General features: G+C 38.4%; 1 protein-coding gene and 1 long non-coding RNA gene across 2 annotated transcripts in view; one reads left to right on the top strand and one right to left on the bottom strand.

Annotated features, from left to right (window-relative positions):
• Nucleotides 1–13825, bottom strand: part of STT3B (STT3 oligosaccharyltransferase complex catalytic subunit B) — an 82839-nt gene that overhangs the window by 36064 nt on the left and 32950 nt on the right. The window contains exons 2-3 of the mRNA XM_059664142.1: nt 9554–9662; nt 5604–5891 (exon numbers count right to left, since the gene is read on the bottom strand). Coding sequence (XP_059520125.1) covers nt 5604–5891; nt 9554–9662 — 397 coding nt within the window. The remainder of the gene's footprint in view (nt 1–5603; nt 5892–9553; nt 9663–13825) is intronic.
• Nucleotides 1–13825, top strand: part of LOC132215635 (uncharacterized) — a 52797-nt gene that overhangs the window by 23319 nt on the left and 15653 nt on the right. The gene's annotated exons all lie outside the window — the stretch shown is intronic.

Raw genomic sequence — 13825 nt, 5'->3', positions numbered from 1 at the left:
TCTGTACTGCAGTGCTCATGTTCATTTAACCCTTATTTTACTTTAAAATGGCCTCAAAGCACAAGTGTAGTGATGCTGGCAATTCTTATATGCCAAAGGAAAGCTGTGGAATGCTTTTATTAAGGGAAAAGGTAGAAGTCCTTGATTCAATAAGGAAAGAGGGGAAAAAAACATAAGCTGAGGTTGCTAAGATCTACAGTAAGAACAAATATTATATTGTGGAATTGTGAAGGAAAAAGAAATTCATTTTTGTTTTGCTGTTTAACCTCAAACTACAAAATTCACAGCCACAGTGCGTAAGTGTTCAGTTAAGATAGTAAAGGTTATAAATTTATATGTGGAAAATTTCTGGAGACTTTTCAAAAATTAAATCTTTGAGAGACCACATTCACATAGCTTCTATTTTCTCACTGCTGTTGTTAATCTCTTACTATGCCTAATTTACGAACCAAACTTTATCATAGATATGTATGCACAGTAAAAAGCATAGTAAATACAGGGTTTGCTACCACCCACCATTTCAAGCATCCATTGGGAGTCTTAAGATATGTTCCCTGTGGGAAAGGCGGGAGACGACTACTGTCATCAACACAGTATGGTATTGGTGAAAGAACAAAGATCAATGAAACAGAAAGAGAGCCCACAAGAAGGCCCACACAAATAGTCAACTGACCTTTGACAAAGGTGCAAAGGCAATTCAATAGAGAAAGGATAGTCTTTTCAACAAAATGGTTCTAGAACAACTAGACGCGTACATGCAAATAAGTGAATCTGAACAAAGACTTCATTATATTCCACAAAAATTAAAGCAAAGTGGGTCACAGACCTAAATGTAAAGCACAAAACTATAAAACTTTCAGAAAACAACATAGGAGAAAATCTGGGTATCCTTGGTCTGATGATGGTTTGTTATTTTTTGATACAACACCAAATGTATAATCCATGAAAAATAAGTTGATAACTGGGACCTCTATTAAACAGAGTAGATAGAGAATATTTCCATTGTCACACAAAATTCTATTGGAAAAACATTCCTCTAGAAGATCTACAAACGTGTTCAGGTTTACAGTATTAAAAGACTTAAATTCTGCTTGTGCTTTGAATGTGGAAAGCTAAAAAGGTCAATTTCACCATAATTAGGAAAAAAGTCTAAACAATAAGCTTTCTTAAGCTTATCATAAAGTTAGTTACAAGGCAAACAATTATGCAAATGCTAGAATAGCTAAGGATCTAGACAAAAGGGAAGTCAGCACTCACAAGCTCTTTTTCATGGGCCTCCACCAGGCTGTCATATTAAGATGACAATTCTCCCCAAACTCATCTATAGATAATGTACTCCCAATAAAAATTCCAGTTGGCTTTTTGGGTAGATGTTGATAAGCCAATTCAAAAATTTATATAAAGCAAAAGACTAGGAAGAGTAAAAAAAAAAAAAAAAAAAAAAAGTCTGAAAAAGAGGAACGAAGTTGAATTACTCATGCTACCGGATTTCAAGTGTTTTTATAAACTAATAAACACAACCTAGTGTAGTGTCATAAGGATAGATACATAACAGATGAAAACAGTAGGGAAGAATTGCCAAACAGACCCAATGTATATCGACAACTGATCTTAACAAGGCTACCAAGGTAAAAAACTCAATGGAGAAAGAACTGTCTTTTCAACAATGGGAGTTGGATCAATGGATATCCAAATCCAAAAGCAGAGAACCCTAACCCTATTCTTGCACCACAGGCCATAATCAACTCAAAATGGATCACAGATCTTAATGTAAAACCTAAAAATACTCAATTTCTAGAGAAAGTGTTTGTGATCTTGGATTATACACAGACTTCTAACAATACACCAAAAACAAGATCCATTTAAAAAATAGTATATATATGTGTGTATGTATATATATATATATATATATATATATATATATATATATATATGAATTGAACATCAAAATTAAACATTTCAGCTCTTAGAAAGATACCATTAAAAAAACAAAAAGACAAGCCACAGACTGGGAGAAAATGTTTGCACAACACGCATCTGATAAAAGACTTATTTCTAAAATATACAAAGAAGTTTTACAACTCAATAATAAGAAAACAAATAACCCAACTGAAACATAGCCAAAGGTTTGAACAGATGGAAAACAAGCACGTGAAACAATGCTCAATATCAGTCATTAGGGAAAAGCATATTATAACCATGAGATACTGTTACTTACTAGAATGGCTAAAAATTAATACATTTTGAACATCCCATTCATTGGTGAAGCAAGTAAATGTAACTCCACATACTCTGATAGAGAGGATGCAAAATGCCATAGCCACTTTGGAAAACTGGCAGCTTTTTTTAAAATTAAAAATGTATTTATGTAAACCGGAAATCCCACAGCTAGGCATCTAAGAAGAATACTAATATATGTCAATATGAAGAATAGCATGCAAATAATTATAGCTGCTTTACTCACACAACTTTCAAAAGCTAGAAAACAAAATAACTCTATATAGTACATCCATGCAACAGAATACTACTCAGCAATGAAAAGTAACAGACTACTAAAACATGCAATAACATGGATGACTCTCAACTTATTATGCTAACTAAAGTAGGCTAGACACAAAGGGTTAACCCTTACTATTTGATTATGGGGCATTCTGAAAAAGAAACTTCAAAATACAATATAGAGAGACAGAAATCAAATCTCTGGTTGTAAGGAATATGGGTGAAGGAAAAGTACTGATTATAAAGGCACAGAACAAAACATTTTAAGAAACCACCACCACCACCACCAAAAACTATACGAGGCAAGATGATAAGCACTGCTCCAAGTACTATTTTATCTCTATTAGCTGTTTTTGGTGAATAGTAACAATAGAACAAACATGTGCTCATCACTTTCCATGTTCCCACAATATTCTATACCTTTACAAGCATTAACTTATTTAAATCATATCAGATAGGTACTAATACTCCATTTTATAGTTGATAAAATACACATTAGGGTGATTTAAGCACCCTCAGTGGTAGCATTTAAACAAAAAGGAACCAAACCATGGCAGATTGGCTACAAAGATTATACTCTTAAACCTGATGGAAAAAAGGTTAGAATCTCTAAAGAACACATAACAAAAGGCTTACCAAAAAATGTCCACCAACAGTACTTTGAAAATAATGTGATGACAAAAAGTGCATCTTTTAAAAACATACACTTTGTAAAAGAGTTTAAGTAGTGGTTTAAAAACACACCATCCACACAGAAAATTATTAAAGAAATAATGACCTGAAATGTTACATTAGACCAGATGCACTTAACATTTATAAAACATTTCATCCCAAAACAGCAGAACGCACATTCTTTTAAATGCACACAGTACATTCTCCAGGATAAAATTAGGCACAAAACAATCCTCAGTAAATTCAAGAAGACTGAAATCATATCAAGTATCTTTTCCAACCACATTGGCATGAAACCAGAAATCAACTGCAGGGGGGGGAAATGGAAAAAACACAAATTCATAGAGAATAAACAACATGCCACAAAACCACCAATGGATTAAAGAAGAAATTAGAGGAGATAAAAAATTATCTTGAGACAAATGAAAATGAAAATACAACATTTCAAAATTGTGGAATGCAGCAAAAGCATGTTCTAAAAGGGAAGATCAGTTTTACAGGCCTACCACAAGAAATAAGAAAAATCCGAAATAAACAATCTAACTTTACATCTAAAGAAACTAGAAAAACAACAAACAAAACCCAAAGTAAACAGAAGTAAATAATCAAGATCAGAGCCAAAATAAATGAAATAGAAATTTAAAAGCACAATAGAAAAGATCAATGAAACTCAGCTAGTTCTTTGAAAAGGTTAATAAAAAATCTTCAACAAAATATTAGCAAATCAAATCCAACAATCTATCTTCTATATATACTAGTAGCCCGGTGCACGAAATTCGTGCCCAATTAAAGAGAATTAATTGACGTAACCGGTTTGGCTCAGTGGATAGGGCATCGGCCTGCGGACTCAAGGGTCCCGGGTTCAATTCTGGTCAAGGGCATGTACCTTGGTTGTGGGCACATCCCCAGTGGGGAGTGTGCAGGAGGCAGCTGATCGATGTTTCTCTCTCATCGATGTTTCTGACTCTCTATCCCTCTCCCTTCCTCTCTGTAAAAAATCAATAAAATATATTTTCTTTAAAAAGGGAATTAGCAAACTGGCTACATGTCGATTCTGTGAGGAAAGGGGCTCCCTCCTCCCTCCTGTCAGGGTCCAGGGTGCAGGAGAATGGGGTTCCTGGCCGGCAGGCCACTGACAGCAAGCTATCCAACAGCGGATTCTGTGAAGAATAGGGTTCCCTCCTTTCTACTGTCAGGGTCTGGTTTGAAGGTCGGCCATGCCCCCTGTTGGGCCAGACCCAGAGTTCCACCACGCCGTGGCCTCCACCTCAGCAATCCAGGACTGACTGCTGCTGGGCATTCCTGGTGCTCTGAGGGTGGGTTCTTCCCACCGGCCACACGGGAAACAGCTGGGGAGGGCGCAGCCCTTGGCAAAATGACCCAGGATTCAGTGGTTCCTGCCTCAAACCCCGCCCTCACCAGAAACAGCTCCGGAACACAGCTCAGTGGAGGGCGCAGCAGTTGCCAAGACAACTCCTGCAAGACTGACTTCCTTCACTTGGTCGCGGCAGTTCAGGTCGTGATGACCACCACCCATGATTTTTATATAAGTAGATAAAAGCCTAAGTGACCGTTACAACTGAATGACCAATCGACCAGTTGCTATGATGCGCACTGACCACCAGGGGGCAGACATTCAATGCAGGAGCTGGCCCCTGGTGGTCAGTGCGCTCCCACAGTGGAAGCACTGCTCAGCTGACCAAACTGTCCCAGTGGCCCACCAGCCTGGCAGCAGCCACTCACTCCCTCATTAGTTCTACAGGTCCAATCTCCAGAGAACAGGCCAGAGATGACGGACCAGCGTCACCAGCCTCCTGGAAGTAGGCCTCGGGTACTGTGCTGCTTCCCCTCCCTAGACACTCTGCAAGAAAGAAATGATATAAAAGCAGCCACCAGGTGGCTCCCAACAACCAGCGCAAATGTCAGTGGGATGAATCCAGATCCCAGGCCAGCAAGGGTGTTCCACCACCTGCTGGAGGGGCTGATCATGTCCCACACACCCCCCCCCACCCCCCTCGGGAACCCACCTGTGCATGAATTTGTGCACCGGGCCTCTAGTATATAGTAATTATATACCATGATCAAGTTAGATTTATCCCAGGTATAAAAATCTGGTTCAACATTTGAAAGTAATTAACGAAATTCATGACATCAAAAGGTCAAAGGAAAAAGATCATGTATCTGTATCAATAGGTACAGAAAAAGCATTTGACAAAATTCAACATCCATTTGGACATTCCCCGAAGGACTTCCACACTGTGAAAGGGCGCAGTCTGGGCTGAGGGACTCCACTCCCACCCCCCCCCCCCCCCAGTGCATGAATTTCATGCACCGGCCTCTAGTAATTGATAAAAGACAAATGTGTACAACTTACAGCATTTCAGCAGAAAGTTCTATGTATTAATGGTAACAATAAATTACATGTTACTTACCCATAAGTAATATGTGAACTGAAGTGCAAAAATAGCAATGCCTTCGTTATCAAAAGATCCAGCTACTGACCGAGAAATGTAACCTGGTACAATAGCAATGAAACAAGCAGCTAAAAGTCCTGCTCCTTGGTTCCAAAGTTCTCTGGTAAGCAGGAAAGTAGATATAGAGGTAAGGCCGCTAAAAGTTGGTGCAAGGAATACACATACATCTCTTATATGAACTGTTATGTTCAATGTATTTAAAATCCAGTGGATAAGGCCAGCTGTTATCATCAACCCTGGGTAAACCTAGGAAGAAAAAAAATAGAAAATTTAATGACATATAAAATGAGGTAGCTGAAAACACTAACATAAGTTCTTTATTATTACATATTGTTTACAGTAAGTTTGAGAATATCTCAAAACAGTTTTCCTTCCTCACATACTTCAAAACTAAATGTACTTTTGTACTGGATACAAATAAAAAGCTCATATATGGAGAGATACATATTTAAATTAATAAAAAAAGATCATATAGAATAATTATTAACACTAAAAATGTTTTCCAATGGAAAACTGTGGGTAACTTATTAATTCCACTATTTTTTCATTATAAAACAGGGTCATAGTCTAACTTGTCCTGAGGTTTAGGGTTTTAAACATGCTCTAATTTTGCCCATATTTGTGCGTTATAAAGGAATGAGAAAAGGAGAGAAAATGAAGTAATGTACAGGATTCTTTCCTTCTTTCAAAGACAAGATTTGAAAAGTACACAATTCTAGCTGGGAAATGAAGGACTAATCAATCACTTTGTGAATTCAAAGACCATATTTGGGACTCCTAGAAGGTTGAGCATTTTTTCTACCACTTAAAATAGCTGCTGTACTCTTCATCCTCACTCTAAACATGGAACATAAAACATCAAGAAGATTCAAAGTAAAGTAAAAAGGACAATTTTTTAGCTATTCATCAGTGATTAAAATGTGTATTTACATTTCTATCCTTCACTAAACCCTAAAAGGGTCTTTTCTCTATCACAAAAGCTACAAAGAATGTCATAAATTTCCTTTCCTAGCTAATACTATTTAAAATAGCAAATTCCCAAGGTCTTTAACCCACCCCCTTGCTTTTTCTCCATCACTTATCACTATTTCACATACTTCTTATTTTACGTATTTTATATATTGTCTATTAACTAAAACACCCTCACAAAAATATAAGCTTCAGAAGAGCAGGAACATTTTCCCCAACACCCAAAACAATGATTGGCACAAAATGGATACTCAATACCTTCTGAATGCGCAGAAGAATGGAATAAAGGAAGAGGGGGGAAAGTGTGGCAATCATCATCACCATTCTTAAAAATTAAAATTTTACTTCATTTCATAAATATAAGGTTCCAGAGTATGATTTTGTCAGCTGTATTCAATGAACATGAAAATAAATTTGAAAATGCCTCTAAAAGTAAGTTAATATATTCATGATAATCTGGCAAACTGAGCTGACACACCAAATTCTGATTAAAAATACAAAAAAAACACCCCTAACCAAACAACAAAACCCCACAACAAAAAAGGGGGCATATTTAAGCTTTTAAAAAAGGGAACCCTCCAGATGCAAAAAAATAAAGAGAAAGTTCAAAGTAGGTACTAATGTCATGTGAGCCCAAAAGAAGATGGGGGGAAAAGACACTCCAGGTCTAATATATACCTTAAGGACTAGAAGTTGGGGGATTATTGCTCAATACTGGTATCAGAGAAAAGGCCTACTCCCAGAACAAAGCCAAGACCTATTTGGTGAAACTAGACAAATTCTTCTCATTCATTAAGGGAAGCAGTAAGAAACGTTTTGCCTTATGGTATATCCAAAGCCTAAATAGAAACATGAGAAATAAGAAACTCATTCATCACGTGTGAATATGGGTTCCACATTTATAACAACTTTAGGTATATGAAACTTCAAGCTAACAAATGATCTTTTAAAAAGTACCCTTAAAAAAGTAAAACCCCTAAGGGCTCCAGCAAAGGCAAAATAAAAAGATTATTATAGGAATAGTCCCAAATACCAGGATACCAAGAGTCTCAGAAAACAAGCCTCCAGTGAGGATAAATTTAAGATATAAATTTAAACACAACAGGAAACAAACTAGGGGCATCAAATACTAATATAATAAAGTGTGTGACAAGAAATGCAGCTAATAACCATCTACCATATCTCTTACCATTCAATATCTTTCTAATTTGCCCTGGAAACCATCATGACTACTCTCCTTGTATCTTTATCTCTATTTACATCCAGAATAAGAAGATGCCTCAAATTGGAAACACAACATCTTGCTATCACAGAAAATATATTCTTTCCAAACACAAAGGGAGCCTTTATAAAATTTGCCAAATTGTAAGCCACGAATCAAGTCTCAATAAGTTTTAATGGAATGAAAATACAGAATTTTTCCCTAAACGAAATATATGATTTTTTTCTTAATGAAATAGATTTGAAATATAAATCAAAACAAGATAACAGTAAATCCTCTTACACTTAAAAGTTAAATACAATTCTAAATAACCCATGAAGTAGAATAAATGACAATGAAAATACTAAAAAGAGTATAAAGGCAAACTTATGCAATGTAGCTAAAACACTGATTAGTGTGGAGTTTATAGCTTTAACATGAATCTATTAATAACAAAATAAGTTTGGAAATTATTGACCAAATGTTATCAGGAAGTCAGAATAAACAAAAATGTGAGAGGAAGAAAATAAATACAAATTAATATAATCAAGACAAATATTTAATAGAAATCTATAATAATCCATAATAATAAAAGTGTAACATGGCAATAAGACAAGACGTCCTTCCAGACGACATTCCAGATGAAGCCGGGGCTGCGAGGGAAGCCCGGGTTCCTGCCAGCAGCCGAAGGGAAGGAAGGCCTACTCTTGCATGAATTTCATGCATCGGGCCCCTAGTAATCAATAAAGTCAAAGTTTCTTTGGGTTAAGAAATCTGATAAAATTGATAAACTTCTGACAAAAAAATGATTAAAAAAAAAAACCAAACCCAAACTAAACATATATGTCTTTCACTTTCGCTTCAATATTCTTCTTACAGCCCAAATACTAAAAATATTTTCCCTTACATCATTTTCTAAATATAATAATTCCCCATAAACTATGATCGATACTCAATTACCTAGAGTAATTTAAGACAGATTTGAAACAAAAGCATACAAATAACCTGAACTGAGGATGCACAGTAACAAGAGACCCCTTCATAGCCTTCACCATTTGTCAGAAATAGTGGTCGTGTGAGATAACCCCAAAATGGGTGTGTGTGTGTGTGTGTGTTGGGGGGGTGGAGCAGATATTATCAAGAGATTTAAAAAATTAAACACTGGTCAATCAGCCAAATCCTATATAATAAAAGCCCAGCGACCAAAATGGCGAAACGACCACAACAACCAGAAACCAGAACTACCACGGCTCCTCACCCCAGCCGGCTGCCCCTAGTGAGCGGTTCGGGGCGATCAGTCAGGCAAAGTACTTAGGGCAATAAGGCAGGCCGAAGCACTTAGGGGAGATCAGGCAGGTGGGCAAGTGGTTAGGGGAAATCAGGCAGGCAGGCAGAGGGGTTAGGGGCGATCAGGCAAGCAGGAGAGTGGTTAGGGACTATCAGGCAGGCAGGCAGGCAGAGGCGGTTAGGGGCCAGCGGTCCTGGATTACGTGAGGGATGTCCGATGGCTGGTTTAGGCCCGATCCACAGGGATCCTGGATTTCAAGAGGATGCAGGCCGGGCTGAGGAATCCCCCCCCCCCCTCGTGCACGAATTTTGTGCACCAGGCCTCTAGTAAAACTATATTAGTTAACTATACAAAGCTTTCGAGAATCTTCATCATCTTAGCAACTTATGATTTACTCAAATAACTATAAAATTTTATGATATGAACAAAAATAACTGCAAATATACTTACAGTACCACCTACTATTCTTCCTAGTGGATACCATGCTCTTTCATCAAACCAATTTAAAAATTCATAGAACCCATGAGACGCAAGATGATGTGTTGATCTATAGTTAAACCTAGAGAAAACAGGAAAAAAAGAAATGTTACAAAACTGCTTGTTAGAAAGAAACAGCTCTATATTATACTTTAAATATAAGTGTCTTTATAGTTAATTCCATTGCTACATAAAAATATCTTTATTAATAATTTTCCTCAAACTTGAGTAACAAATTATTTCCAAGAAATCAGCTCATTCCTCTAATATACTTAACTAAAAAGCAAAGTGCCCCCCACTCCCCGCCCCAATGACTACCAACCTAGTTATGCTCAATGTCTATAAAACTACTAATGCTCAAATTAACATTTGGCCATTGCTTCCAGTACAAAAGGTACATAGCTGCACTTGAATTTAAAAAACAGGGTGAGAGTACATAAAATTCACCAAATGGTCAAAGAGATTTCAATGGCTCTCAAAAAATTAAGAACTACAGGCAGAAGATAGCATCAAAGTGAACAGAGCACACTTGACATAGTCACCTCCAATCTTACAACCCTAAAATTACAGGCTAAATATATCACAACAGCACTAAAGCCATAAGAATAAACTATAATAGTACTGTATAGTAGCAATAGAAGACATAAGACTAATGGGAAGAAATGAAATTGAAGAAACCACAGTATAACCACAGCAGAAGTAAACTGCAAACCATGTTTCATTTAAAGCAGGTTATGGGTGGCAAGAGAGAATCCTTTAGAAATCCTTAGAGTGATGGCATTAGGAACGCCAGCCAGGCAGCTGGTGGATCCTCTTCCCCTACCACTGCCAAGCAATGAAGTATCTGCACTACATATGTTGACAAGTAAATCAAAAAGCAGAATAGTGCTGGACAGAAAGAACATGAACAGGAAATCCTCATATCCAATATTAGTATGATATATCCTTCCCAGCATCAAGTCACAACTCTCTTTCCCACAATCATTAGATGTAATAATTTAGACTGGCTTGATCAAATATAAAAAGAAATAATAAAAAAGTACACACTTAAAAATCAAACATTTGAGAAAAGTGAGCAACATAAAAGCTAAGTATCAAAATCAACTATTAGAAGAAAACTAATACCATAGGAAACAGAAATAAGAATATCATCAGAGGTCTAAGAAGCTTCCTTTCAGTGGCCTGAAAGGAAGTATAACCTAGAGCAGGGGTCCTCAAACTACGGCCCACGGGCGACATGCGGCCCACCGAAAACTGTTTTTTTACTTCAAAATAAGATATGTGTAGTGTGCATAGGAATTTGTAGTTTTTTTTTAAACTATAGTCCGGCCCTCCAACGGTCTGAAGGACAGTTTAAAAAGTTTGAGGACCCCTGACCTAGAGGTTAAGAGTACAGATGTTAGAATCATACTGCCTGGGCTTGAATTTTAGTTCTACACTTTTCTAGCTGTGTGACCTTGGTTGGGCAAAATGACTTATGTTCTCTATGTTCTAGTTTCTTCATCTGTAAAAGAGGGATATGATGAGTGAACAATATGTCTTTAAAGCACTTGAAGGCTACTGCTACTATTATTACAAAACTAGTGCACAAAATTTGTGCATATTAAAAGGGAATTAGAGAAAATATTTTAATATTGCTATTTGCCTTTATAATAGAAGTGTCAGAGATAAAAGAAAATTAGTGAAATGTATATAAAAATCTTCCTCCTGTAAGAGCCTGGGGCACGCCATGGGAACCAGAGTCAAGTCCCTGCCCACCCACGTGCGCCTCAAAATCGCACGAGACCCAGACCTGGCCAGCCCCACGCCCATTGGCCTAGATCCAGACCCAGCTGGTACCATCCCCATAAAGCCCAGCTGGATGGGGGGGCGGGGGGGATAGTGGCCTCAGGTCACCCAGCCAGGTGCTAGGACGGGGCCTGAGGTCCCCTGTCAAGCCCTGCCGGATGGGGGACATGGCCTGAGATCCTGTCAAGCCCTGCTGGGCAGGAGGTACGGCCTCAGTTCCCCTGCCCCCGGCCCAGCGCCACGCAGCCTCAGGTCCCTGCTGATTGCTCGTTAAGGCTCATTACAGGAACTCCGCCTCTGCTGTGGGTGCAGCCATCTTGTATTACGGAATCCCTGGCTCTGCTGTGGGCGCAGCCATCTTGACAGTTATGGGGTGATGGTCAATTTGCACATTCCCCCTTTATTTGATAAGATTAGAGGCCCAGTGCATGAATTCATGCACCAGTGGGGTCCCTCAGCCTGGCCTGCAGGATCGGGCCAAAATTGGCTCTCTGACATCCCCCGAGGGGTCCTGAATGGCAAAGAGGGCACAGGCCAAGCCGAGGGACACCCACAGGTGCACGATCGGGGCTGGAGAGGGACGCAGGTAGTTGGCCAGCCGGGGAGGGGCCACTGGAGGGCTCCAGGGCAGGTCTGGCTCGTCTCAATCAGTCCTGATTGGCTGGACCCCAGCAGCAAACTAACCTACCAGAGCGTCTGCCCCTGGTGGTCAGTGTACCTCATAGTAAGCAGTTGAGCAGCCTTAGCATATCATTAGCATATTATGCTTTGATTGGTTGAATGGACGACTAGACACTTAGCACATTAGGCTTTTATTATATAGGATAAAGACCTGTGATAAATGAGCTGTATGTTTTTTCGAGTGTCAAAAATGATTGTCAAGACAAACAAAAAGAAAGACACGCTAAATAGTAAAAAGTTCAAAAAGGAAAATCAAGTATTTTCAGAACTGACATCAGCAAGATGGCATAGGAGACACCAGTTTTCATCCCACCAAGAAGGAGAAGAAGGAGAAGAAGAAGAAGAAAGAAGAAGAAAGGAGGAGGAGGAGGAGGAGGAGGAGGAGGAGGAGGAGGAGGAGGAGGAGGAGGAGGAGGAGGAAGAGGGAGGAGGAGGAAGAGGAAGGAGGAGGAGGAGGAAGAAGGAGGAAGGAGGAGGAGGAAGGAGGAGGAGGAGGAGGAAGAAGGAAGAAGAAGAAAGGAAATAGATAGCTCTCCATGAAGGAAAATATCCCTGGGAAAGCTCAAGAATACATTGAAGATCCTAAAGCAGCACAATGAAGCACAAAATGGAGAATAACCATGCAGAAACGATTACTAGGGAAACAGGCTTAGCTGAGACATCTGGAGATAGGTAGAAACAAAGAAGAGAGGAGGCTATCAATACCAGCCATGTGGGTAGGTGCCATCAGAGCCCCCAGTGGCTTTTTCCTGGGAGGTCCTAGGTAGGTTTTAATACTGAGGACCTAAATAGCCCCCATGACAGCCACAGATTCCCTGAAGCTTTCACAAAAGAGAACCCCAGTGTTCATTGATGCTCCCTCATGTTCACTGCAGTATAGCCAAGACATGGAAACAACATAAGTGTCCATTGATAGATGAATAAAGAAAATGTGGTGTGTATACACACACACACACACACACACACAGGAATATTATTCCATCATAAAAAAAAAAAAGGAAATCCTGTCATTTGTGACAAGGATGAACCTTGAAGATATTATGCTAAGTGAAATAAGTTAGAGAATGACAAATATTGTATATGTGGAATCTAACAAAACAAACAAACTCATACAGAGAACAGATTGGTGGTTGCCAGAGGTGGGGGTAGGCAATGTGCAAAATGGGTAAAGATAATCAAAAGATACAAAATTCCAGTTATATGATAAATAAGTCCTTGGGGTGTAATTTACAGTATGGTGACTACAGTTAACAACACTGCACTGTATGTTTGAAAGTTGCTAAGAAATCTTAAGGTTCTCATCATAAGAAAAAATAATTTGTAACTAAGGTGTGGTGATGGATGTTAACTAAATTGTGGTAATCATTTTGCAATATACACATATATCAAATCATTCTGGTGTGCTCCTAAAACTATCACATTGGTATATGTTAAGTATATCTCAATAACAAAGATACCCACCCCCAAGTTTATAACTGGGGGGAAAATAATCTGAAACAAATAAAAAAGGCAGTTGGACTAACCACACAACTATTCTCTCTCTCTACGATAAACCAACAATTTTCTCTGGTGTGCCACAAAAATTTTTTTAAACATGCAATACCTGACTAGTTAGTTAGGGACACTGACCACTTTCCTTTAGATTTTTGAATTAAAAAATGACAACAGCCAACACAACAATAGCTGTCTGATGTAAATGAATCAAAATTATACCTATCTGTTGTCAGGTTGACAAAATATATAATATATACTAGTACATATATCCTATACAATAAA

Source organism: Myotis daubentonii, chromosome 14 (assembly GCF_963259705.1).
Source record: "Myotis daubentonii chromosome 14, mMyoDau2.1, whole genome shotgun sequence".
Lineage (NCBI taxonomy): Eukaryota > Metazoa > Chordata > Mammalia > Chiroptera > Vespertilionidae > Myotis > Myotis daubentonii.
This window is presented reverse-complemented; position numbering and strand designations above follow the sequence as displayed.